At 36.4% G+C, this 26,562-nt stretch overlaps 13 protein-coding genes across 13 annotated transcripts; 7 read left to right on the forward strand and 6 right to left on the reverse strand.

Annotated features, from left to right (window-relative positions):
• Positions 1-74: 74 nt before the first annotated feature.
• Positions 75-599, reverse strand: PEX22 (ubiquitin-protein transferase activating protein PEX22; the record flags this gene model as incomplete). Its single annotated transcript, XM_448019.1, has 1 exon — positions 75-599. The coding sequence occupies one exon, from the start codon at positions 597-599 to the stop codon at positions 75-77; it is 525 nt and encodes a 174-aa protein (XP_448019.1).
• A 482-nt stretch (positions 600-1,081) lies between these two features.
• On the forward strand, positions 1,082-2,254 carry RAD17 (Rad17p; the record flags this gene model as incomplete). Its single annotated transcript, XM_448020.1, has 1 exon — positions 1,082-2,254. The coding sequence occupies one exon, from the start codon at positions 1,082-1,084 to the stop codon at positions 2,252-2,254; it is 1,173 nt and encodes a 390-aa protein (XP_448020.1).
• Positions 2,255-2,623: 369 nt separating this feature from the next.
• Positions 2,624-3,052, reverse strand: RPS12 (40S ribosomal protein eS12; the record flags this gene model as incomplete). The annotated part of the gene is made up of 1 exon (XM_448021.1): positions 2,624-3,052. One exon carries the CDS (start codon positions 3,050-3,052, stop codon positions 2,624-2,626), a length of 429 nt encoding a protein of 142 aa, XP_448021.1.
• Positions 3,053-4,799: 1,747 nt separating this feature from the next.
• Positions 4,800-6,716, reverse strand: MRS6 (GTPase-activating protein MRS6; the record flags this gene model as incomplete). The annotated part of the gene is made up of 1 exon (XM_448022.1): positions 4,800-6,716. One exon carries the CDS (start codon positions 6,714-6,716, stop codon positions 4,800-4,802), a length of 1,917 nt encoding a protein of 638 aa, XP_448022.1.
• Positions 6,717-7,301: 585 nt separating this feature from the next.
• On the reverse strand, positions 7,302-10,175 carry GPB1 (Gpb1p; the record flags this gene model as incomplete). Its single annotated transcript, XM_448023.1, has 1 exon — positions 7,302-10,175. One exon carries the CDS (start codon positions 10,173-10,175, stop codon positions 7,302-7,304), a length of 2,874 nt encoding a protein of 957 aa, XP_448023.1.
• Positions 10,176-10,983: 808 nt separating this feature from the next.
• ATG4 (cysteine protease ATG4) lies at positions 10,984-12,435 on the reverse strand (the record flags this gene model as incomplete). The annotated part of the gene is made up of 1 exon (XM_448024.1): positions 10,984-12,435. The coding sequence occupies one exon, from the start codon at positions 12,433-12,435 to the stop codon at positions 10,984-10,986; it is 1,452 nt and encodes a 483-aa protein (XP_448024.1).
• A 386-nt stretch (positions 12,436-12,821) lies between these two features.
• On the forward strand, positions 12,822-15,248 carry SQS1 (Sqs1p; the record flags this gene model as incomplete). The annotated part of the gene is made up of 1 exon (XM_448025.1): positions 12,822-15,248. The coding sequence occupies one exon, from the start codon at positions 12,822-12,824 to the stop codon at positions 15,246-15,248; it is 2,427 nt and encodes an 808-aa protein (XP_448025.1).
• Positions 15,249-15,763: 515 nt separating this feature from the next.
• Positions 15,764-17,359, forward strand: CNM67 (Cnm67p; the record flags this gene model as incomplete). The annotated part of the gene is made up of 1 exon (XM_448026.1): positions 15,764-17,359. The coding sequence occupies one exon, from the start codon at positions 15,764-15,766 to the stop codon at positions 17,357-17,359; it is 1,596 nt and encodes a 531-aa protein (XP_448026.1).
• A 395-nt stretch (positions 17,360-17,754) lies between these two features.
• On the forward strand, positions 17,755-19,626 carry JJJ1 (Jjj1p; the record flags this gene model as incomplete). The annotated part of the gene is made up of 1 exon (XM_448027.1): positions 17,755-19,626. One exon carries the CDS (start codon positions 17,755-17,757, stop codon positions 19,624-19,626), a length of 1,872 nt encoding a protein of 623 aa, XP_448027.1.
• A 726-nt stretch (positions 19,627-20,352) lies between these two features.
• URE2 (glutathione peroxidase) lies at positions 20,353-21,420 on the forward strand (the record flags this gene model as incomplete). Its single annotated transcript, XM_448028.1, has 1 exon — positions 20,353-21,420. One exon carries the CDS (start codon positions 20,353-20,355, stop codon positions 21,418-21,420), a length of 1,068 nt encoding a protein of 355 aa, XP_448028.1.
• A 703-nt stretch (positions 21,421-22,123) lies between these two features.
• Positions 22,124-23,212, forward strand: ELA1 (elongin A; the record flags this gene model as incomplete). The annotated part of the gene is made up of 1 exon (XM_448029.1): positions 22,124-23,212. The coding sequence occupies one exon, from the start codon at positions 22,124-22,126 to the stop codon at positions 23,210-23,212; it is 1,089 nt and encodes a 362-aa protein (XP_448029.1).
• A 1,046-nt stretch (positions 23,213-24,258) lies between these two features.
• Positions 24,259-25,293, forward strand: PDR16 (phosphatidylinositol transporter; the record flags this gene model as incomplete). The annotated part of the gene is made up of 1 exon (XM_448030.1): positions 24,259-25,293. The coding sequence occupies one exon, from the start codon at positions 24,259-24,261 to the stop codon at positions 25,291-25,293; it is 1,035 nt and encodes a 344-aa protein (XP_448030.1).
• A 341-nt stretch (positions 25,294-25,634) lies between these two features.
• CSL4 (exosome non-catalytic core subunit CSL4) lies at positions 25,635-26,492 on the reverse strand (the record flags this gene model as incomplete). Its single annotated transcript, XM_448031.1, has 1 exon — positions 25,635-26,492. One exon carries the CDS (start codon positions 26,490-26,492, stop codon positions 25,635-25,637), a length of 858 nt encoding a protein of 285 aa, XP_448031.1.
• Between the last annotated feature and the right edge of the window lie 70 nt (positions 26,493-26,562).

The following is a 26,562-nucleotide window of genomic DNA, read 5'->3' on the forward strand; positions in this document are numbered from 1 at the left end:
AGATATGTAATAATTTCTGTAATGTATAAATGCATCTGACATTCATATGAGGTCTAGTAATTTAAGAGTAATAATTAAGTCTCATCGAGATAGTTCATTAATTGTTGGGATGACTTTATTTGTGAGATTTTATCGCAGTATCTACCAATATCATCAGGAACTTTAATATCATCTGCACACACAAGTAATTCGTTCTTTTTTAGAGTACGCACGCATGCCCATAAACCTAGTTCAGTGTCACAATTAATAATTTTGTGTGTATCTGTTTTGATGTCATTACTGTTCTGAAAGTCATTTACAGATGGTAAGATTAGGAATACTATATCTTCTTGTAGTATCTCGTCCCAATCCAACTCCACTAGATTTGATAACTTATTAGAAATTATAACACATAATGATCGATGTAATCTCTTCTTGCCTAATTTTATAGCTGGTTTTTCTTTAATCTGATTGTCTTGAGCAGTGCCATCATCTTGTTGATTAAATTTTGATACTGAGTCATCCTCGGAGTGATTTCTCCACCACAAATAAGCGGCTGCACCAATACTAACAGCAGCTATTATTGCCAAGTAGCCTTGATTCTTTCTCCGCTTGGACATTGTGAGGTATAAATTTGCAGTTTCAGTTTAGTTTGTTAAACCTCAATAGCCAGTGCAATAGTAGAATCTTTCAAAATTCTGTCGCTACCTTAAATTCGTAAAGCCTCTAACTGACACTAAGGATAACTTTTCAGATTACTTGAGTTTATAGCAATACGAAAATAATCGAGTAAGCTTTATATAATATATTACTATTGATGCACTTGAGTGTCCCTTATTATCTCAGCTACATAGTACTTGGTATCCAATGTTTTGCCTTTCTACCGTTATGGCATAGGGACGTGAATTAGTGAAAAAAATGGCGTTGCCGAAACGATCTCATTTTTGACCGAAACATAAAATTGATTTGAAGTACCTCATCATGTCATTATGTTTAAAGTTATACCAATATACACTCTAATTAGATATGCCATTGCAACAAACCTTTCTATCATAATTCGCATCCTTGAAATTATTTATTACACACTGATATACACTACAGGATGGTAAAGAGTCGATTTAGTGCCACCACTGTTCACTTAGAACATATTACAACAGCGTTAAACTGTTTGACACCTTTTGGGAGTAAGGATGATATATTGATATATATTGATCATGATGGACTTTCCTTTGTTAAAGATAACAACGGTGTTATACGTATTTCTCTTTTGCTGGCGAAAGAGTTGTTTAGCTCATATCATTTTGCTACCACTGAATCAAACCAAACTGACAATGATGGTGATGACCTTGATTACATGAAGCTTTGTGTTAAGATAAATCACATATTGGATAGTGTTAGTGTGGTAAATAAGAATTTGGATGATGTTGTTGAGTGTATTTTATCCTATGATGGACGCGGTTCTCCGTTTTCTCTTACCTTTGAGGACTCAATGATATCTGAGAGAGTGGATTATTCCACATATCTGATCAAGGAGATGGATACTTCTGCGTTAGAGTTGGATAGACAAAAAATTATACTTGAATGTATTTTGAAAGGAGAGGTAATGCACTCAGCCTTAAAAGACTTGAAAGAGATCAATTGCAAAGATATATACTTATATGCAAACGTCACGAGTAATGGGGACTCGACCCTAGCATTCATTTCAAGATCCCAATTAGGCTTGTCTAAGATAAAATTTCCGAGTAATAAAAATGTTATAGAAAAGCTTGAAATTTACGACAACAACTCAACAACAATGTGCTATGATAAACCTGTAATTGGCTATTTTAACTATACTTCCTTTAACAAGATAATACTGAGCACGAAGATTGCCAGTAAGATACTACTGAGAATGGATGTTCACGGGATTCTAAGCATAAATATATTAAGTCACACTGATAATGTTATGATGTCTGAGGATAAATTTACCAAGCAATCTTCTAGTACCTCCAGTAAACGGTATAACTCCATGCAACTTCCAAAGGACTACCCCGGTATAGTAATAGATGTCTGCATGATAGAGAAAGAGCCACTAGATATGTATGCCCAAGAAGAAATACATCAATTTATGGGAAGCGGTGCAATAACTGGAGTACCTAATTCAAAAGACTCTGCCGCCGACGTACCTCAACATAATCTATTAAGCCACCCGGTTACGGAATACGAATCGAATTCGAATACGAAAGATACTTCATCTAGTAGTAATATGAATGAAGACCTACCTATATTTTTCTGATCATTTTAAGATAGCACACATACTTCATATAATGACTAGTAAAGATATAGAAATTCACAATACACGAATAACGATATGAACACTACTTCGCAATTCATATGATCACGTTTTGATTTTGTGAAATTGGCATATATTATTAAATGTCTATTATACACATGGTTTAGGGAATACTTACCTGTAAAAGAGGAATAGCCCCTGCCATGAGATCTAGGCTAATTTATATAATATGTAATATACCATTGAAGCAAGAACGAGTAATAAAACTCAATTCTCATTCAATCAGTGGCTGTGAATGACAACATTTTTTTATGGAATTATAACTCCAGTAAACAATAGAAAGGAAAAAAAAAGTTTTTCAAATCATATTATTTATTGTTGGGAGAAGTGTTCCAAGATCATGTTACGTTCATCAGTTTCAGCACCCCACTTCTTGACAACAACAACGGAGGCACCGACAACCTTTCTGGCGTTACCGTCACGGTCGATCTTACCTAGACCAGCCCATTCACCCAATTGCTTAGCGTCAGCAACCTTGATCAATGGAACCTTGTTGTTTGGGTCGTTAGCCAAACCTTCGACTAACTTGATGATGTTGTCTTCGGTGACAGAGGAGACCAAGACAACCAATTGAGCTTCGTGTCTGGTCAAAGCCTTGGTGGATTCTCTCAAACCTCTGGCCAAACCATCGTGGACCAAAGCGGTTCTCAAGACAACCTTCAAAGCATCTTCAATAGAAACTTCAGCGGTTTGTTCAACAACTTCTTCTTGAACTTCAACGACTTCTTCAACGTCAGACATGTTTTGCTATTAATAAATTTGTGGTAGAGTGATTAGCCTAGAATGTGACTTCCTTACAGTAAGTGTAGAATAAAGACTGCTCAGTGGTGATCTAGGAACAAGACGAAAATAAACTCTTAAATAGAGAAAAGCAATAGTAAAGAAACTATTATTCAAGATAAAATTCTAAAGCTCATTGACGAAAGAAAGATTGTAAGTTTTGCAAGATAGTTTCACATTGAATATTATAATTATTGTCACCGAAGTGCCTAACCACGCAAATTGGGCATCGTTTGCCTCATCGCAGTGAAGAAAGTTTTTCAAAAAAAAAAAAAATTTTTTTTCAAGCGTATTACTATCGTATACTATGACCACTAAAGTATGGATCTTATAATAATATCCTTCTAGACGTCTTATCACAGTGTGTAAGTCCATGGGCGTTGTATGATGGGTATATATGCGCATGGCTCAGTAGTATCAATCATCCAATACTCTATACGACTATAACTCTTTAAACTACTGTCACATAGGCCTTGGGACTTCATATACATTGCATGTATTACGTGCATAGACTTGTACCGCTTAAGGCATATGACGTATGTGATGATAAATACATATAAAGTGGGACTATGTATGTGAGAACAAGTGCTCGCTGTAGTAAGTAGTTGTTTAATGCTGTTCGAGGCTGATGTTCTAATTTGTACTGCATTGCTATGTATATAGAGTCTTTTGATAACAGCCGCTTTGTTCCTTAACATAGGCATTGTAGTTGAGATTGATAAACGTGATATACGTATATAAGTACTTACATATGTTACCGATTTTCTTCGAGGAAACAAATTACTACATCCGGTAATTTGCTGGTGTGCCGAGAAATTCAAACGGAGCAAGAGAACAAATCAAAGTGGGAATGACTTTAGATTATTGGGTAAGATGTATGGGTGTTACGATGTTAGCCATCGATTGAGGAATTTTGAAGGGAGCAGTCACAGAAAACTAGCAATTGCCCTTTTCTGGCACTATATGACTACTATATAATGCTTTGCCTAACCGCTTCAAGTACCATTTCACATACGTTCATCCATAGTCATAGTAACATTAACCTAAACTATCACAACTTGTAATAATATTCGGAGGTCTACATAGGACTGTTCTTAGAATTTTCAATAACCTTGCATGGACAAGTTACAGAAACCACGAATTTATTTTCATTATGATAACTAGGATATACACAAGGTACAGGGGAATTCTATTTATATGTCAGATATACATGACAATCCTATGGTAGTGAAATACATTAAGTTTACTTTTCTATGCTACTTCTGAAAAAATGACTAAGAAATTTGATTTTTACTCCATATAATTATAAATAATGTGCTATGCTGTGTTCTTTAAAATAATAAACAAATTATTACTCAGTTATGAAAAAACTTGATTATTTTTAATACTTTCATTTTTTTTTACCAATTTTCTAAGTTTTCACCTGAATTTTTTTTATAATAGTAGTGGAATATATCTTGGATTATATATACAAATTTTTCTTGTTTTTTTGTAGTTTTTTCTTTATTGAATTTATTTATCGGCAATATCCTTCATATAAATGGAAATGATTCAACTTATGAGATTATCACAACAGAGCTGCAAGTGGAAGTCACTCAGTCATTGGATGCCTTTGATTTCAGAAAAATAACAAACTAAAAGGTAATGCAAATAAAAATATGATATGAAATTTCAAAGCAAAATAATAAATCACAATCAATGAGCTGCGTCATATCTCCATTTCTCCAACAAACTCTGAGTCATCATTTCTATCCATTTCAACATCTTGAGAGTCATCATCTTCGTCGACAATTGCGTTTTCGTAAATCATGGGGTTAGCAATGCCTGCATTGGTCTGTTGTGAACCCACTTTATTGTTTGTCATATCATTTGAAGCTGCATTAGCAGCAATTTCTCTCATCTCATCTTCATCTTCGAAATCTACATCGAAAAAGTCGTCGTCACTACCTACAATTTTCTCGTACAGTACCTTTGCGGCGGTTATCACTTCATCGTAAGATATCTCAACAGAGGGCATTGGTGAGTAGATGATGCCATTATCGCTAGCACCAGGGATCATGAGTTCCTTTGAGCTCGTATTTGTGGCAAAAAGTGCGGGGTTAACGACGTCAAATGGTGGTGTTGATGTAAATTGTGTGTAGTATAGTTTGAATAGAAATTGAAGTTTCTCTCTTGGAATATATTCTCTGAACGACTGTCCTAGTTTCACAGAATTAATTATAGTTTGTCCGTTTACCGAAAATTGGACTATGTCATCATTGTTCTCCAAATCACTGGAGGATTCACGTAGAATTGAAATTTCCATTGCCTCCAAAGCAGCGTCAAGGTCCAGTTCAGCCTTCGAGCCTTGCTGACTGGTAGATAAATACCATATGCAGGTACCAGCAGGGCATGTTTCACTACCTGGACCGAGAATTAGAGCTTGGACAACTTCAGTGTTGTTTGATTTCAAAGAACCTGGAGGAAAAACTACTACCGCAGCCGATTCCCCTTCATTGAACCATTCTAGACATGGCTTGTCGACAATACAAGTCAATCTATGAACTTCGTATTTTTGTTGTGGAATGTTTTGGGAATCTGGAGGTGCTTGGGTTGGTGAGGCAATCACCTTTTCAGTTACTTTTACATTACTGCCATCCGAGAAAGTAGCCACTTTAGTGGATGGGTTATATGATACTAGTTGCTCGTTCAACTTATATGTAGCGCCACCAACAGCTGCAGATCTACAGAAACCCTGTGATACTTCACCAGGGCCACCATATTTCGAGTATAATACTGGGAATGGGCCGTAGACGTCAAAGCTCGACAAGTATCTACGTATTCTCTGGAATACTGCAGGCATCTTTGCGTTCATGTTGTAGCACAGACCGATAGAGAAAATAAGTTCAGAGATTTGAGCTTTCTCCAACTTGAATTTCTCCGTTAGAAATTCTTCCAAAGTTCTGTCCTGGTACGGTTGCCATATCTCAGGTTGTTGTTCCCAGTTAAACACAAATTTGATAAATCTCATGAGGTTTCTCTTAGTCATTAGAGGTAGTTTCTGGTCGGTGAATATCTCTTGTTTTGAGTTGGTCAGTTTTTCGAAGGAGTCATTTTCGTAGGTGTGAAAGTTCGATAAGGATTGGAATTCCAAGTACTGGTACACACGGGACTTCACCAGTATTGATAACAGGTCTGACTTGGCGAACAGCACCTTTGGGGATAAATCGATACCGAAATCGCGGGAGGCATACCTGTTGGGCCCTATTAGGGTGGACACGTACAGTTTTGCATTAGTGTAACCTTTAACCTCACCGGAGTTAATCCCATTCACCCACTTCTTTATCTGGTCCACAGTCAGCGTAGCCGAGGTGTCTCCGTAGTAATCGTTCTTATCTATATGCAACACAGAGGATCCTTGCCAGGACAACGCCGCTGCCAACACACTCTCCACCATACCTGTACCAATGATAACCACGTCCACTTCCTCTGGTGTGGCCTCTGGTAGCGGGTCCTCAATACCAGCAAGATGTGGCACCATCAGCGTATGCACAACGCTCGAACCGTCCCTATTATGATCGATATGTGGCACAAGTATAGAAGGTCTTCTCTCGGCCATAGACGGACGTCTCTCGGGACTCAGCATGGTCATTTACTCAAGTGTTTATGGGTCTTTTTTTTTATTATTATAATTTGGCTTGTGTACCTCACAGCGTCTCAATAGAATAAAAAAAGTCTATAGCCAACCTTTACTTTATACCTTACCATTATTGCGTCATCCGAACAAAAATTTTCCAGCACTGGCCTTGAAGAAAATTTATTCCCAGGCGATCTTCCTAATCTCCGTACCGGGAAACCTGCCAGAAAAGCTGTCAACTGCTTTAAGCCATTAAATTGTCCTTTTTCGGGACAAAAGGGGACAAATCAGCTTGCATGTGCTTTCCCCTCCACCAAAACCAAGACACTATTTGACGGGGGGGGGAGTCCTAGCGTTGTCTCTGAGATTTGTCTCTATGTGGGGGTGTAGTACAATCTCGAACAGCCCCATTGTTTGCCTCCTAGAGAAGGCTGTTTACTCTGTAATTCGTGTCCCAGGGGTTGACAAAAGTCTAAAGACTAATTTTGAGGGGATCTCCCCTCAGACAAGAAATCACAAACAGCGTTCCTTGTTATGCAGGAACAATCTGGAAATCGCCTGCTGACAGGGAATTAAGGAGAAGGACCATTTGGCCTAGTAAGACAGACTTATAGGTGGTATTACGAACTGGAGGACAGTGGCACGTAGTTTTAAGTCCTTCAGGTTGGAGCGCAGTGCGAGGATTCCGCCCACCACGAAGAGACTGCCATTTATGTGGACAGTAGCGCCCGCGGTGGTCATCACTGAGTGTGATTTCTTGGGCTTGTCCTGCTCGTAAATGTACTCGTAGTGGCCCTGGGCGTTCTTTCTGATCTTGTAGCCCTGCAGGGTGCTTGTCTCCATGTCGAAGATGTTGACGGTGTTTTGTCCCAGCAGCGGGCGTGGCTCACTGTCTGCGTCGATAGGCCCGTCGTGGTACATAGATGGCAGATCCGTCTGCGTGATACCACCGAGAAGCACAAGCATGTGGCCCTCATAGGCCATGTCGTGCCCAGTCAGCTTCAAGTCAACGGGTACTTCCTCAACAATCGTACGGGGCTCGTCTGGCGCTGCCAAGCTGATGTCACCTTGGCATTCATGGCGGGGCTTGTCCTTGATCTCCTTAGCAAAGAGATTCGATCTTGACCACACCTCGTTCTTGATATCAAACATCCAAAGATCACCGTATATCTCATCGTGGTCAGATCCACCATGCATGATTATGTTAATGCCTTTACTGTTGTACAGAATCTGCATCCGGGTCTCAAATGCCGTCATCGAGTTAGAAATTACATTGCTGTGTTCTGTGGGAGCACCGAGATTAACGGCCGAACCTTGCTGACTAGGCTTGTTCAGGCTGTTTAAGCTAATGTGACTGCTAAATTGACTATGTATACTGGGTCCCAGATCGTGGTATGCTTCTCCAAGGTCCGATTTAACACCAACTGTGGTGCCAAACAAGTTGGATGTGTTGCCTGTTAGATTCTTTGTATCAATAGAGTATTGCTCTTCTAAGCGCTTCAATAAATTCGACTCTAGGGACTCTTTTATAGGGGGGAACACTTCAGATATGGTGAAAGCTGAAAATGCTCGAGCAGATGGCCAGACTTCTTTCTTTGGCAGATTGATGAGCTCAGCCTTTGAGGCAAATTTGATGAATCCTCTTTTACCTCTAATCTCCACCGGGAGATCTATACGCCACATATCGTCAAGAGCCTTGTACTGGTCGTCCTCAGTCTGTGTGTAGCCACCGAACACAAATATAGAATGTATTGACTTGTATGGAGACAAATTGGTCTTGTTATGTATCTTTGTCTCTGAGTCGTTAGTAACTTTTGAGTCGGAACCCAGACTGTGAGGCATCTTTTTCGCAATAGAAGATAATTCTTCAGGTTGCCGGATATTGTTTTGACCGTTGCCATGATTGGTCTTGTAGTGGTGATGACTTCCGTAGTACAATTGATGCGAAGAGGTGCGTCTAGAAGAAAGTACTGAAACATTCTCTGAACTCGATGTGACAGAATTGTTAGTCAGGTCGATATTTGCAGACAATTGAATATGGCCAAATCTGGGATAAAATTTGTTATTCCTCTCAGATCCTTGTCCTGGGTTGATGACTTCAACTTTTGAAAACTTTAATGTCTCTGTGTCTAAGATATACCCCAAATTGTTAACGAACGCTCTTTTCTTCAAGTAATACTTGCCATTTTCATCCTTCTTCGTTTCTGTCTTAATCTCAAAACCACCATAGTAAAAAATATACCTATCATTTATAATCGATCCTTTTGCACAAATTAAAGGAGGTGGGGCATTACCGGAAAAATCTGGCTTACCGAACCTACTTTGCAATGTCGAATATACATATAGAAATGGATTCGATATCAGACTTGGATTGTTGATTAGTTTGGATAATAGAGGAGGAGGGAGGTTTTTGATGGGATCAACATAGAAGTCAGAAAGGTCCGGAGCTTCTTCATCAAACCTATAGCATGCTGTTAAACCACCAATAATATATATGTTATTATTCAAGTGTACTGAACAATGGTACACTAGGCCCGGCATTTTATAGTCAGCAAAAATCGATGGTACAATAGAAGTACCAGAGTATGTATCGTAATTCTTCGGTACAAAGTCCAATCCTTTTATGAATAAAGGACAAGCCTTTGAAGTGAAGTAGTCTCGGTAGATAGCTGCTGCTTCTTCGCTAGGTTCTCTATAATCTAAAGTTTGTTGCAGTTTTTCAGGTTTCAATATGTAATGATATTTCCGCTTTACAACAGGCATCCAGAGATTGTGCCTATGTATAACCTCCGAATCTCTAAATTTGACACTCAACGGTTTTTTATAATACAGCAGATATGGTTTAGTAGAGTTGAAATAAGTATCGTTGTTGTCACCAGCTTCATTGTTAAGGTTCTCCATGTTCTTATCTGATTTATTATCATTATTATCGAAGTGTGGTCGAAATGGTGAATCACGATAGAATTGACTTCTGTCCATCTTCATGATTTTTTGCAATATGGACGGGTTTAGCTTATGCTCTTTATGAATGAGGAAATCATTTAATACTTTATATATACTTTGCCTTTCATTTTGTAGGATAGATGTCTCAATAGAACTTGTAATTGAGCCGTGTCTATGCTGATCTGGATTAAATTGTATGTCATTCATTGAGCTCAAGTTAGTATAACTATTAGTTGCACTATTGACTGTATGGTTCATTATGTTTGAGAAAGCGCTCCTGTATTCGTAATAACATTTCAATAGTTTTTCATTCTCCAAACATATCTTGTCGTTATTATTCTTTTCCAATGGTTCTGCAAATATTGAAACATAGTTCGTTGCAAAACTTAACGGTTCAAACGTTTCATATCTAGAAGGACTATCGGATTTCATAAATTTACTTATGCTTCCAGGAACAGATATTAAAGTGGGTTTTTCATGGTTGCTGTTTATGTTAACAGACCCATCGTTCACTATTCCTTCCATAATGGAAGTATAAGTACTTTTAATTAATTGGAAATGGCTTTTCCCCCAAAATTCAACTAAAAATACAAAACCGATATAATGATTGAACTTATACCCGGCTGTCAGAATGTAAAACTTGCTACCTTCAAATTGTTTCTATCACACGATCACCTCGAATGTAAACAAAAAAAATCTATCAAAATAAAACTGATTAAAATTATTTTTCTCTTATTAAAATACTTTCCTGAATCTAATTGACCTAAAATATACTCTTGTAGTATCGACTTTATAATACCTTATCGCTAATCTTTTCTTCCAAGAGTACAGACCCTTGCTCTTTTCGGAATTATGTCTATCAAGTTTTTATTTGATCCTGTTGTACTTAAATACTGAGAACAATGGCAATTCCTTCCACACTTGCTCTCGACATATGAAATATTATTTGAAAAGAACCCAACCCATTGTTTCCAATTGCTAAAATCCATCGGATTAAATTGCTAACAAAGGGATTTTCAATTTTTTGATGAGGGATGTGCGAGATGACGTTATATGCTTTTCCGTCTGTAGTAGCAACTGGAGGGGACAACGCAAACTGATGGTTCTTGAGCCAACCTTTACATACCATTAATCATATTTTGCGGATGTTAATCATGTAGTGCGGATATTAATCATGCATTGCAGATTTAATGGCCACCAAATAGATAAACCGTGTTTATGGATGTTGCTTGGCAGGAGTAAATAAACTATGACATTCGCTATCGTCACGAACTGAAGTCATCAAATATCACATCAATTGTATACAAGAATAATATTTAAATATATAGCATAACTATTTAGGGAAAGCTTCACGACAAGGGGTCGTGGCATTCACAAGATTGGTACCTTGTCCAACCAGTACTTTCTCTATTTCCAACGGTTTTGTTTCATTCAAAGAATCCATAATTACAATCTGCTGATTTTTGCATTGAACCTCTTGATAGCCATTATCACGGTCATTAATATTCATACTGTTCCCTTGTATTAATGCGCCAATATCAACATAGTCATCATCAGTTATTGCATCTGGTGTTTGAGAGAGTTTTAGTTGAGGTGATAGTTCAACATTTCCGATGTCATTACTGTTAAGATCAGGATCTCGATACTGATCCATACCATCCAACACATTTACTATTGTCAACAAAGAAGTGAATTCCTGAAACTCATCCCACTTAGAACAAGGCAGCAGAAATCCTAAAAGCATCGATGGGTCTAAATCACTAAAGTTGAGTTTCCCAAAATTTTCGGTATGACATGATTCATCAAAGTCATCAATTAACGCTGTTTGTGAATTATGAGGATCAAAAAAAAGTAAAGTATCATCAAAATACCCAAAAAAATAAAGCGACGATGAGGGCCTGCCCCCAGCTATGCCAACAGAAAATGGCGATTCTAACATTGTCTTGATTTCGCCCCAATATCGTTCATGAACAGAATCGAGACCCAGTTTTATTCCCAGCAAAATTAAAATATTTCCATTTGGATACCTATCTATCATACCTTGTATATTCTCCTTAAAAATGTCTCCAGAAGACACTGATATATAACACGCCTCTATACCATAGCATGGATTTTCCTGTATTAGATACCTGATACATGTAGCGGTAGTTGCGGGACCAAACCATTCACCTGGTGCTATTTTGTTATATATCCGACCACATTTGACAAAATTCTGCAAAGAAAAAGCTGATTTAGTATTATCCTTAAATAAATCAGTGATTTCCTTCGTGTCATCCATTTCGTATATATACGGCTGATCTTTAACGGTAGATTTTACTCTTTGAAGAGCATTTCCCAATAAACTTTGACCTGTTCTAATCATACAGCCCCATCCTACATCTGTAAAAAAGCACTCTCTATTATTGAAAACATTCTCAATAGCATCGATCGGATTTATTCTCAGCATTATTAGTGGGTTTATTGGGGAGGGCCCATCTGGTGCCCGTTCAATGGGTTCAAAATTTGTTCTGTAAGTAAAATTTAACTTAGATCTTATAGCATTCAATATTTCCTCAGGTATTTCACTGTTTGTAGTAAACCATTGCATTAATGCGTTTATTCCCGTGTTGCGATCAACAGCATAGCTGTACTTTTCTCCCAGTATAACTACCAAATGTCGTACCTTCTCGACCTCATTATCCTCTTGATTTGAACTCAAACTATCATTATCAGTATCTACATTAACACTCTTGTTTGTAGCTAGCACTTCTTGTAACCGATTCGATATATTATGTATCGTTTCCATCTAAAACTCCTTAAATTATCAGTATCAATAAAATAAAAAGAGCTAATAAAACACTATATTGTTAATCTGATCTCACCATTACCAACTAAAACTAAAGCTTTCTTAAGTATTATTGAATTTACCGATGATATGGCTTCTTTTACCTGGCTTGACCATCATTAAGTAAAGCTTTGATCTAACTAACTGCCCTTTATTTTATCACTTTTTTATTTCACCGATTTTGTTAGAGGCGATGAGCTAGGATGAAATGCTCACATTTCTGAATAAATTTGCATATATTAGTGCAATGCTACCTTGAGGTAGTTAATATGAAAAAAGTTAACAACTATACAACGTCTAACCTTTTTTTTGGTGTATTAAATAATCATTGATTAAATTTTGGTCAGATGGCTAAGAGACATAAGCACTTCGAAAGTAGAGGTGGGTTTAGGAAGAAAAGAGGTGGCGGTAGAGGTAGCCAACGTGGCCGGGGCAGTAAAAGAGGAAGAGGTGGTAGATTTAGAGGGTTTGAAGAAACTGAGAGAAGTGCATCTGAGCCTGGTGCTTGGCTGAATTCGTCTGTGCCGCTAGGAGATGGTGATCTAAGTAATCCAGACATGATGGTAGATAATTATCGACCAAGGAAACATATATCTCAGGATACTATAACTGACCATTATTTTGGTCGCAAATCAAGTCTAAAATTAAACTCTATGCGAATGGCTGGTCTAAGACATAATGATTGGAGAGACCCAAATAATGGCAACAGCGCATCATTTCGAAAGAGACCCATAGAATTTATAAAAGCCAACTGTACTTATGATCCTTCGAGAGACTTAATATTACAATTAGCAAACAGATCCAAGAATCAAGAATCAAAAGAACCTGAAGAAGATGCCAATAAATGTTCAGAATACGCAGAACATTCCGAAAAAGATATGGAAATTGATACAGCCGCAACAGAAAATGACGCTAATATTAGTTATGATGAATCTGATACAGATCAAGAAATTGGTAATTTTAATCACAGTATAGAAAATTCTAAGCATAACAATAACATTTCAGAGTGTGATATCACCGCCGTTACGGACCAGGAACTATTTTTTGTGGATGAAGAAGGAATGGACATATCTCAAAAACCCACGAAGGTAGTGCATATAACCGAACATGAGAAAAAAATGGGGAGTAATGTTGAGTTTCATAATGTTTTAACAGTCGGAAAAGTCGAAATATCACTTAATCAAGATGAAAACGATGAGGTTTATGTTGACAGAAAACCCACAGCAAAATACCATCCCTTTCATAACTATATTTCAAATGTGATAGAGCGTATGCAGGAAGAAGAAAATATTGATTCTGATGACTTTGAAGATGAAGATGATATATATCTAGACAACAGTGGCAACGACATGCCTGAAACGGAACTTGACCAAGATGAAATTATAGATTTACAAAGACATGACGATAAAGATCACGCTGTCCAAACCTGTGCAATCCCAACTAATACTCTTTCAAATGATCTTGACACTCTTCATATTACGGAAAGTAACGATGACAGAATAACTATTAATAATCATAACATGGACTCCACTGTTGAAACAGATAAAGAAAAAGATCCTGAATTTGGATTTTTGGAAGAAGATTATGCAGTAAACACATCTGAGGTTATCGTAGATAATATAAGACTGGGACTAAACGACAATAGCTACTTTTTAAAGTGCTATAGATTTTTCGGCGACTACTCCTTTCATTGGATTGACCAAGAGGCTTTTGTTTCGTTTCTGACAGAAGACCTCGAACTCCCTATGAATCGGGTAGGGGCCTATTTAGCGTATGTGAAAAATAGTTTAGTACCAGATGAAACACCACCGTCACCGACATACTCTGATATTCCATTTTCAGATACCAGCAATGAATCAGATGAGGATAATGCATTACCTAATGTTGATGCGGTATCTTCTTGCAGTAATGATGATGAAGATGAAGAGTTAGGAGATGATGTAGACGACCTTGTTTCATACTCCTTGAAGTACGCTAACTCTAGAAACATTGATTATGAAACAAGAGCATTAGAATTCACAGGCAAGGGTAAGAAAAAGAAGCTTTTGGTTAATGAACAGCTTGACTTGGATAATGAAACCATGGAAACATTACAAGCAAAGTTATCTAAGAGAATGGAGAACAAAGCCAAAAAGAGAAGGTTGAAAGAAGATTTTATTGATAAGGAGAATATGAACTCTGATGATCTATTTTTGAAATACCCATATGGTTTCCACGTACAGAATATTAGAGATGAATTCGAACTCTTTTTGACAAGAAATAAGGACAGAATGTCCTTTCCTCCACTCGATCCACATGGAAATAAAGTAATAACCAAATTTGCAACCTGTTATAATATAAAAAGTAGCAAAGTTGGAAAAGGTAATCACACTCACATAATGGTCGAGAAAGTAAAGAAAACCAAATGGAGTAGACCAAATTACAACATGGTCTTACAACTCACTAGACAAAGACCTGTTTTCATGCGAATTGATGTACGCAGACCAAAAGAAGATGCAATCAAAGAGAACAGTGGTAGAAGAGGACCTACTGCTAAATTTCATGTTAAGGAAGGGGAAGTTGTTGGAGAGAATGCTCCTGAAATCGGTCAGGACAATATTGGAAGAAGAATGCTTGAGAAATTGGGCTGGTCTAGCGGAGAAGGTCTTGGTGCACATGGCAACAAAGGTATCAGTATACCAGTTATGGCTCGTGTGAAGAAAAGTAAATCTGGTCTGAGACATAGTAAAGAAGACGAGGACACAGGCCGTTCCTCATCATTCAGAAAAAAATAGTATAATTCTTTTTCTCTCATAGATTTTGAATAGGTAAGGAACAGCTACATGATATTATAAACAACTTGTTCAGTTATTTATTCCTTTTATATTATGCTGCATATCCATCTCTAGCATTCATTAAGTGTTTTTTTTATAAAATCTTTATTTTTAATGGATTATATTAGGTTATTCGATGTGTTATGTAAATTGCATTTTTTTTCAACTTTGTATATTTATACTACGCGTAATCTTGACAAATGATTCACCTTAATTTTTGTGTTTACAAAAAAAATAAAAACAACTATTGAAAACGATGTATTGCGCAGCTATATATTAATTGAAATATATAAAATATCCCAGTATATCTGAAGCTACTATCTTTTGACTTTAAAGTTAAAAATCAAAAATACGTTGAGTTTTTACCAAAGGTTTTGTTACTAAAACTCCATTATTCGGTATACGGGCATTTTACGTGGAGAAAGGATCCTAACATTCGAAATACTGATAGAAAAAATTATAAATAGGAATATAAAATGTCTTTGTCAGTTGAAGATCAGCGAGCTGAACATATGCGTAAAGAGGCAGCGCTTGTTGCACTTCAATATGCATATGATGAAGAGGATAAAGAAAACCACCCGCTTCGAGAGACAAATGGCCACTTTTTAAACCATCCAAAAACCACAATTCCTCACTCAACTCCGCTAGTTAAAATTGATGATTTTAACTCTAAATATGAAAAAGAAATAGAAACATTAAAGGATCAGCTATTTAGTATCAAGAATTTACTAGGCATCGAAGACCCAGATAGTGAGCACAGCGATTATGAATTAATAGAGACATCGATTAAAAAAATGAAAGGACAAATAGAAAACGCTCTTAAAGAGAATAGGATGCTCAAAGACCAGGCTGTCGAAAATGCATCGGTAACCAGTTCCAGAATATCAGAATTAGAGACAAAGATGAATGAATTAACAGCGCAGAATCAAACACAAAATGAACTCATACAAAGTTTGAAGAAAGACAATCAACTGAAGGAGGAGGAACTTCAGCAATCTTCAAAGGCGGCTGAGCAACTTACTTTGGAATTAGATACCTCAAAGGAAGAGATCAAGAATTTAACGAATGAAAGGATGTCCAATAGGGAGTATATTAAGACATTTATCTTATTTGGTAGACCAATCGGTGAAATAATAACAGATTGTTTAGATTCTTCGATAAATGTGTTGGATGACTCAATTAAGAAAACTCATGCTGACATTGTCAGCTTCAAAACAAATCAAGATATAAATTATACTTCGATACAAAGTAAGGCGGTAGAAAGACTAGATGAAATTAAAGCAATCTTAAGCCAATTACCTCAGCAAATAAAGGACAACGAAAATTTGAACTCTGAAAAGCTCAATGAATTGGTCTCAAAATATAACGAGCAAAACCTAGAAACCATTGAAAAAGTCAATAAGACCAACAAGATAAGCACGGGAATAAACAATGAGACATTGAATTTGATCACACAAGTCAACGAGTTGAAGAGCGAAATACAGCAATTACACTCAGAAGTTGAGCAAATCAATAACCAACAATTCAATCTACAAGAAATTCTGCAAGAAAAAGAGCAATTACAAAAGACAGTATTTGAGTTACAGCTACAATTGAATACAGAGAGAGAATCCAAGATGGAATTGCAACAGTTAAACGATTCAAAAGATAATAAGTTACTATCAATAACAGGAAACACAAATAATATGTTAAGCTTTGAAAAACTGAAACAGTTGGATAATTCATTTTGCAAAGAAGAATACGTATCATTAAAAATCAGCGAGATCGAAGATATATCTTTAGTTCAGCTTCAAAATATGGCTAAAATGATATGTATGTACTTCAGAACTCCATTTGATAAACTCGATATCAAACTACCATTAGCGGCAATTCAAATCATTCACGAACGCAAAATCCTAATACATTTTGCTAATATTCTTAATGAATACTTTATGAGCAAGCCGCTTTCAATGAAAAAATGTACCGATAGTGCCTACTGTGAATGGCAGCTATCTCATAACATATTTAGAATTGAGCATCCCTTAAAATTCAAATTAGAGGAATTATACACAACAATCTTACGTTCAACTTGAGATTTGATCTTACCTTCTCTATAGATTTCACCAAGCATGAATCACTTTCATATTGATATCCATTATTTCTATCTATGCGATCCCGATTTCAGTATCATTTTTTTCATATTGCAATGCGCAAAAAAAAAAAAGTGAAGCGATGCCTGAAAAAAAAAAACAACTAAAAACATTGAAAGGTTATGTGATCGCCATAATCCATCAAGTGAGGCCAGTACCAAAGTCTCAACTAATTTACTGTTCTGTTTTATCTTTCTACTACTAATTCCTATAGAATTTTCCATCTGAAAAACTATTAAGAATTTGAAAAGATATATTACGTATCGCATAGAAAGGTGCGCTAGGAAATAACATTCGCTTATAAAAATACTGAGGGCAAATTGATCTATGATCAAAAAATGAAAACATGTTATTATGACCTACTTGAGGTACGATCTGATGCAAGTGATCTTGATCTAAAAAAAGCTTATAGACGGAAGGCATTACAGTATCATCCTGACAAAAATCCAGATAATGTGGAAGAGGCCACCACAATATTTGCTGAGATAAGAGCTGCCTATGAAGTCCTTTCTGATCCCCAAGAGAGGGCTTGGTATGACAGTCACAAAGAGCAGATCTTATCAGATACCCCGCTCAATCCAAACGATGAAGATGATGACTACGTTGTTGACAGCACTGTTACTGGTGTCACAACAGAGGAATTGATGATGTTTTTCAATTCCTCTCTGTACACTAGTATAGATAACTCTCCGGCCGGCTTTTACCAAATTGCAGGAAAAGTGTTTGCTAAAATCGCAAAAGATGAAGTGAGTTGGGGTCTCCGATTAGGTTTAGATGGCTACAAAAATTATAAGGATATGGAATTTGAAGAGCACATAAATAGCAGAGGTTATATTTTAGCTTGTGATAGTAGTAAAGCAAACCTAAGCAACCTTTTGTTCCCAATATTTGGATATTCAAGTACCAGCTATGAAGAACTAAAACTATTTTACACAAAATGGTCATCTTTCAACACACTAAAGTCATTTACATGGAAGGATGAATATATGTACTCCCGGAATTACGATAGAAGGACTAAGAGAGAGATCAATAAGCGGAACGAAAAAGCGAGGGCTAAAGCTAAGGAGGAATATATAAAAACAGTAAAGAGATACGTCAATTTCATAAAGAAACTCGATCAACGGATGAAAGAGGGTGCTAAAAAGGCTGCCGAAAAGCGACTAGCCGATGAAAGACTAAGAAAGGAAAATGAAATGAAACTTAGAAAAGAGCGTCTAAATAATGAACAAGGTGCGCAGTTTCACTTACAAAGCTGGCAAACAATTGATCAAGAGAATTGGAAAGAATTGGAAAAGCAATATGAAAAAGAATTTGAAAAGAGAAATGTTGACAAGGACGATGAACTAATAGGACATGAATTTACTAAAAATCAATTTCAAACTAATAATAATTCTCAGCATGAAGATGTTGACGAAATTATTATCTATGATTGCTTCATTTGTAAGAAGTCTTTTAAGTCAGAGAAGCAGCTTGAAAATCATATTAAGACCAAATTGCACAAGAGAAATCTTGATCGAGTACAAAAAGAGATGAAGAAAGATAGTATGGCATTGGGTTTAGATGAACTTTCCGATTATAATGATTTTGACTCTGCAGAATCTGAAACAGAGAAATTGTACTCTGGAATGGACCTTAATGACATCGATGCTGAACTAAAAAAAATCGAGGAACAACTAGCACAATCATCTGTAACAGATAGCGAAGATTTTACTGACGACAACAATGATACTGAGGACCAGAATAGCCTGGTTGACAAATTATCAAACACCAATTATGATATCGAGATTGATGATGAGATTAATGATGATACCAATGAAGAAGTACAGATCTCAGGAGCTGATAACTCAGAAACACAGAACGCTGAACAAGACCATGATAGCAATGGCGACTCAGAAGAGGAGAAAGAAGATGAACTGACTCGTATACTGCGTGAACTTGAGGAAAGTAAGACCTCAAGATCAAATTTTAGTGATAGTGATGAAGAATGGTCAAATAAAAAGAAGACAAAGGCTAAAAAGAAAAAAAATAAGGCAAATACACCAGACAAGCAACCAGTCACTGCCAACAAAAATGATGCTAAAGAGGTTTGTGGAGAATGTAGAGCTGAGTTTGAAAGTAGGAATCAGCTCTTTAGTCATATACAGACAGAGGGTCATGTATCGCCCCTTTCCAAAGTCAAAAAGGGAAAAAGATCCAAAAAAAATAAATAGCATGATTTAACTCAGAATATTATAAATATAATGCATCAATTACAAAATTACTTAATATTATGTATCATAACCATTTAGAACTAATCATCTCAAATTGCTTGGAAACATCATTTCTTATGACGAATATCTGTTGCACTTTTTTTCCTCTGTTTATTCAAACGTACATTAAATCCCGGTCATTCTCAAAGCAAAAAAAATTCAGCGAGTCAAAATTTTGAGATTTTTCCAACAGAGAAGATTACAGAAAAGTCCAACAAATAGAAACATATCTTGCTTGGAGACATAACGATAAATAAAATACTACATCGATTAAACAAGTACTGGGTTGACCTTACTGCCACATTTGGTTTCTTTGCAAAAAAAAAGAATTTGAAGCTACTTATTACTCACAACAGCGGTGCCTGATCCTTATAATACACACATACATTGGAAATTACTGGTATTACCTAAAACTTGTTTAGGATAGAACAAATAATATTAAACTGGATTTGAAAACAAAAGAATTTTCATCAAAGCTGTACTTATAGTTAGATTTACGATTTGTGGGAACACTAACATTTCGAAATAATACCTGGACGAATAATTTACATTCATTATTATTTTTTGGCAGAATAGGTGTTATTAGATACCATCGATTTTGATTCATTAGAATAAGAACACTATATCATCAGCTCAAAATATTAGCACAACAACACAATTTTTATAAAACCTCCTTAAGAACAAAATATGGGTGACTCACGCAATACTGGAACTATCTCTAATCTATCGAGTGCTTTACGTCAAGTAAATATCGGCAGTGGACAGGATCAAAAGAATATAAATTATGAGTTTTCAAATGGTCTAAATAACAACGTTAATGATAATGGAAATCACAATTTGGTAAATACAAATGAAGATAACGTCAATAAAGATGGTAGCATAAATACCAATATGATGTCTCGCCAAGTACCTATTCAGCACACTCATGGATCGCAACTATTACAACAAGAGCGTATGAATGAACAACAATTCAACCCGATGGAGTATTCCAGAATATCGAAATTTTTTCAAAACCAACCCATGGAAGGTTATACCTTATTCTCTCATCGTTCTGCACCAAATGGATTTAAAGTGTCAATAGTTTTGAGCGAACTAGGCTTACAATATAACACAATTTTCTTAGATTTTAATCTAGGGGAGCACAGGGCGCCAGAATTTGTTTCAGTAAATCCTAATGCTAGAGTTCCAGCTCTAATAGACCATGGTTTGGAAAATCTCGCCATATGGGAATCTGGTGCTATATTGCTGCACTTAGTAAATAAGTTTTACAAAGAAACCGGCAATCCACTACTTTGGTCTGATGATTTAGCTGACCAAGCGCAGATAAACGCTTGGTTATTTTTCCAAACATCAGGCCACGCTCCAATGATCGGTCAAGCACTTCATTTCAGATATTTCCATACTCAAAAAATTGAAAGTGCTGTGGAAAGATATACGGAAGAAGTTAGAAGAGTTTACGGTGTTATCGAAATGGCACTTGCTGAGCGGAGAGAAGCATTAATTATGGAATTGGACACAGATAATGCTGCAGCTTACTCTGCAGGAACTACACCTTTGTCACAGAGCAGGTTCTTTGATTACCCAGTTTGGCTGGTAGGTGACAAGCTGACAATTGCAGATCTATCCTTTGTTCCTTGGAACAACGTTGTGGACAGAATAGGTATAAATATTAAGGTAGAGTTTCCAGAGGTATATAAATGGACGAAACACATGATGAGAAGACCTGCTGTCATAAAAGCCCTTCGCGGAGAGTAAATTAAGGAAACCACTGTTGGTTGGTCCTTTTTCAGGACGCTCCTTAGATCTTCATAGTTATCTGGCCGATGACTACATTTGCATATAAATAAAGGTGCACATTACTTTTTTTTTCTAAATCCATTTCCCTCAAAAGAGCGGAGGTAGATAGCTTGCCTTGTTAGTACCTTATGTCACTAGATAAATATTAAATAAACTACTATAACTAACATAAAAGTAATTTGCAAGCGTCTGTATTGTTTGATGGAATTGTAACCGCATACCGAATTGCTATATCACAGTCCAAAATTTTAATCGAAATATGTAATGGAGAAACTTAATGCTAATGAAAAGAGTATTTAATTTAAAATAATATATATAAACTAAACTTTAATATGCTTCAGTTTTACCTTTACATCTTTTATCAGTTTCAGATAAATTTTTGACACATTATTTTCTTACTTCGGACGTAAAACCGATCATAAATGTAATAAAAAATTGCGATGAGGGCCACAATAGGAACAATGGCATTATGTATTTGACTCGTGCCTGAATATCCATTTTTGCAAGCAAGGTCTATGACCGATAATAAATCACTTGAAGAAGATTTACAGTCTTATTGTTGGCGGTCAATAAAGTGAGAGAAAAAGATAGTATCCAGCCCAATACATAGCATAACAATCGAAGAATAATTAGAGCTGCTGTCATATGTCATGCATCAGATATGAAATCCTTAAGTGAAATATGTCAGATACACTTGATGCGGCATTGTAACCGAATAGAAGGTGTCAACAATGTACCATACAGACTCATCAGTGGAATTCTAGAGAAACTGAAACTGGATCAGCTGAGAAAACTAGAGTCTACAAATGTACTATTATTACTAGAGGACGAAGAGCTGTGGCTAAAACTGCTTACAAATAATTTTCCAACAAATGTCCACGAGATATATATCAGTAAAAAGGATAAGATAATAAACTACTACATATCATATTTTGAAGAACACGATCCTTTACTTGTTCACGACAATGAAGAACTGCTAAGAAATTGGATTCAACAGTGTATAAAGAAGAACCCTGACAATGGCAAATATCGACTGCCTTATAGGATGCTGTACGACAAATATGAATCGGATATGATTGAGAAGCAAGAAGAGAGTGCTAGACGATTGAGGCAACAAATGAGGCAGATTGAAGAGCAAAGGCAAAAGAAACAAACAGAGTTAATAGAAGGAAAGTCGCTTGCCTTTGGAACTAGCAGACGCTCTGGTAGTAATAATGAGAGATCGGAGTTATTTCGTAAATCATTGAAAGATCACAAAGACAGACTGCAACACTTCAAAAGTGGCGGGTTTGATGTTACTCGTAGACTCGATGACAGTAAACGGAAAGTATACAATAATAGAGTTGCATTTGGTGGGGGATCTGGGAGTATAAATACAAACAGATCATCGATTAAAGTGTCAGCAGGGAATAAAGACGAACGAATAGACACTAGTAATCAGGCTAAACCGGCATTATCACCAGGTAAAGAAACTCCAAAAGAAAATAAACCGATAGTCAAGAAAAGGCGATCAGAGAGGGAAGAACCCAGCATATTTCTAAAAAATAAGAGACCGAACATGATTCGACGTGTTTTCGATACAAGGCCTTCACGTCCCGAACACTCAAATAGAAACACAGAAATAAATACTTCGCCAGTACGACATAGGAATGACACAGCAAATACTTCCCCAGTGCGACACGTTAACGTATCTACAGAGACACCAAAGATCGGAAAGAGGAAGAAGTCATCTTTCTTTAACTTAAAATGATCTTTACAGTTATATAGACCCAATAAACTGCATTTGTAATTATACTATATAGGTATAAATCTATTGTATGCTCGGCACACAATACGTAAATAACCATATGACTCAGTTTTAATGACGGATATTTGCTCCGTGGGAACAACACACAACTCCACTTCGGATCCGTTTCGTTATCAGTATCGAACACCTTGGTGGATCCGGCTCATCTCCATTCTGATGTCTTTCCGTGGGACTCTTCGCAAACCATTCAAGAATTACACGTGATAAATCCGCACCAATCTGGGGGCGAAAGGATGCGGGAATATTATCGGATATGTCGTTTCGGTGTTTCTAATAGTCTCGTATGATCTTCAAAATTCACAGGAAACGTTCCGTTTTCTTAGTATCAAGTTTCTACGAGATTATCACTCTTAAGAATTGCCATCTGTTTGTGTAATCCTTTTTTGTTGTGATGCTTTTCTTTTCGTGTTTTCGTGGAGTCAGAATGAAAACTGTACAGTAGAACCGGGAGGTACGTGTTTGGGATGGTAGTATATCTACCGACAAACACATTATAGTGGCATCCCTGGGTGCGATAGGTTGTTAATGCAGATAGTCTCTCACAAGACACTTGCGATACTAACACATCGGTGTTATTGCATCGCTTTCCTTTGAATTGAAATGCTCTTCTCGCACTGTAAAAAGCAAAAAATTGAAATTTTTCAATTCCATCGAGAAACTGAAGAAAAAATTTGACAAAAAAAAAAAGATAATGTGTGTGATGGGCAAAAATTTAACAAAACACCAGTATTATTGTAAAAAATCATTACAAATCGTTAGAAAGTCGTGTAGCTTTTGATTTCCAGCTACTTCTAATCATCTTATTACTTTTAAGAGCTCAGTTCTGTTTTATTTATGCACTTGAGCATATCCCATTATTCTCCTTTTTTTCTAATATTCCAAAATTAATTATTTATATAAACGTTTCATAATTTGCTTTGGTCTTTATCTCGCTAGACTATACAGTTAGCCAACCCAGAAGATTTAATTCTAAAAGAGGTAATCGAACGATGTTTAAGAAGCTTACAGGTAAGAAAGAGGTCAAGAAAGTTGATGAATCGAAGCTTATATCCATAGATAAGCCAATCAAGTCTCTTCCAGAAGAGATTAAGAGACCGGAAGAAGAGAAGTTGACTGCTGAACAACAAGCGAAGTACGATGAAGTCTACAAGTACCTCACAAATGCTGAATTGAAAGTTGGTAATAAAGAAAAAAATCCAACTGAATCCTCGGGTTTAATCGATGAAGAAAGAGCATGGCTAACCAGAGAGTGTATAATACGTTACTTAAAGGCTACTAAGTGGCATGTTAAGGATGCCATTGACAGAATCCTAGGATCATTGGCCTGGAGACGTGAATTTGGAATTAACCATTTGGGTGAAGAAAATGGTGACGAGGTTACATCGGATTTGGTTGCTGTAGAGAATGAAAGTGGTAAACAAGTTGTTCTAGGGTATGAAAATAATGCTAGACCTATTTTATACTTGAAACCGGGTAGACAAAATACCAAAACCTCGCATAGACAAGTTCAACATCTAGTTTTTATGTTGGAAAGAGTAATTGATTTCATGCCTATTGGTCAAGGATCTCTAGCTTTATTAATTGATTTTAAAGAGTATAGTGATGTACCAAAGGTGCCGGCTAACAGTAAAATTCCTCCAATTGGTGTAGGGAAAGAGGTTTTGCATATTCTACAAACACATTATCCAGAAAGACTTGGAAAAGCTTTGCTGACAAACATTCCTTGGTTAGCTTGGACATTTTTGAAACTTATCCATCCATTCATTGACCCAATGACCAGAGAAAAGTTAGTCTTTGATGAACCTTTCACAAAATATGTTCCTATGGATCAACTAGATGCCATTTATGGTGGTCATTTGAACTTCAAATACAAACATGAAGTATATTGGCCTGCTTTGATTGAATATTCAAAAGAAAAGAGAGAACATTACATGAAGAGATTCCAGAAATTTGGTAGTAAGATTGGTTTGAGTGAGTACGACTTGAGAGGAACTCATGAAACACCACTGTATCCTGTCAACTGATTATATCATCCCATTTATTTGTATTTTTTTGGATGATTACTAATAAACATTCAATTATTTCCAGCTATAAGACATTCCCTCTCATGGACACATTATTGTAATACTGTAACCGCCCAATACATTTTATAGAATCATTAAATAAAGAGAATAATCTATTCATGATAATATAAAACTAATTCAGTTAATTCCGATAAGCACTTACATATCATCGAAAATTCTGTCACAGATTGCAGTGATGTCCCTCTAGTTTATCTGGGAAATATTGAAACAATATATAAAGAAAAATACTATATTAATGCAGTTCGAGGTATATCAATGTGCGATATATTACTATACAAAGATTATTCGTATTCAAATGGTTTGGCACATTTTCTTCTCTCTTGTACACCAGTAAATGGCGACACCATGGTTTGCCAATCCACAGCATACATCAACCCACCGGCGCCATTATCAGATCTAGCAAAAACTACACCTAAATCATTTCTTGCAGTTGTCAAATAATAATTATTCCCATCACCTAATGATAATATCTGAGCTCTGATTATATCACCAGGCTTGTAGGATTCTATCACTTTTACTCTGTCTCTTTCAGTAGCTCTAATGTCTTGTGACCTGATCATACCACGGAATGTTTCTCCCAAATCAGAAGAGGCCTGAGATACAGAAAATGTTGATGCCCCAGAACCACCACCTGGTGCAACTTTACCAGCACCATTACTACCAACACCACTATCTAGAGGGATTGGTTCATTCTCTACTGCCAATATTTCAACGTTTACCTTCTGTGCCGATATTCTTGTTACTCTAGCAAGAACAACATCTCCTTCTTTTGGTAAATTATTCGCAAAATTATTATCCTTGTTTGATTTGTACTCAACTTCTAGATCCTTCGGTATTGGAACTACTCGAACCTCTACATACTTCACCGTTCTATCAGTGTCTCCTTCGGTGGTTACCGTATTATTCTCTTTTGTTTCTGTAGTCTCGGGTTCTATTTCTTGTGTTTCTACTACACCAACCACTGTTGATACAATCGCATCTAGAGAATGTTGATTGTATTTATATTTTTGCAAACTGCAGCCTCTTCCTGGGGTATATTTATAGATTATAAGCTTGTCTTCTTGCTTCTCAGAGCCGATTTCGGGACATATTAAGTCTCCTGGAAAGACGGTTTGATCTATAGGTAAGTGTTCAGACATTAATTCTTGAGCAGACTTCTAGTTATTGAAATCTAGTTCAAAGTTATGCTAATCCCGATTCAAGCTTTAT

This window comes from Nakaseomyces glabratus, chromosome J (genome assembly GCF_010111755.1).
Source record: "Nakaseomyces glabratus chromosome J, complete sequence".
In the NCBI taxonomy this organism is placed as follows: Eukaryota; Fungi; Ascomycota; class Saccharomycetes; order Saccharomycetales; family Saccharomycetaceae; genus Nakaseomyces; species Nakaseomyces glabratus.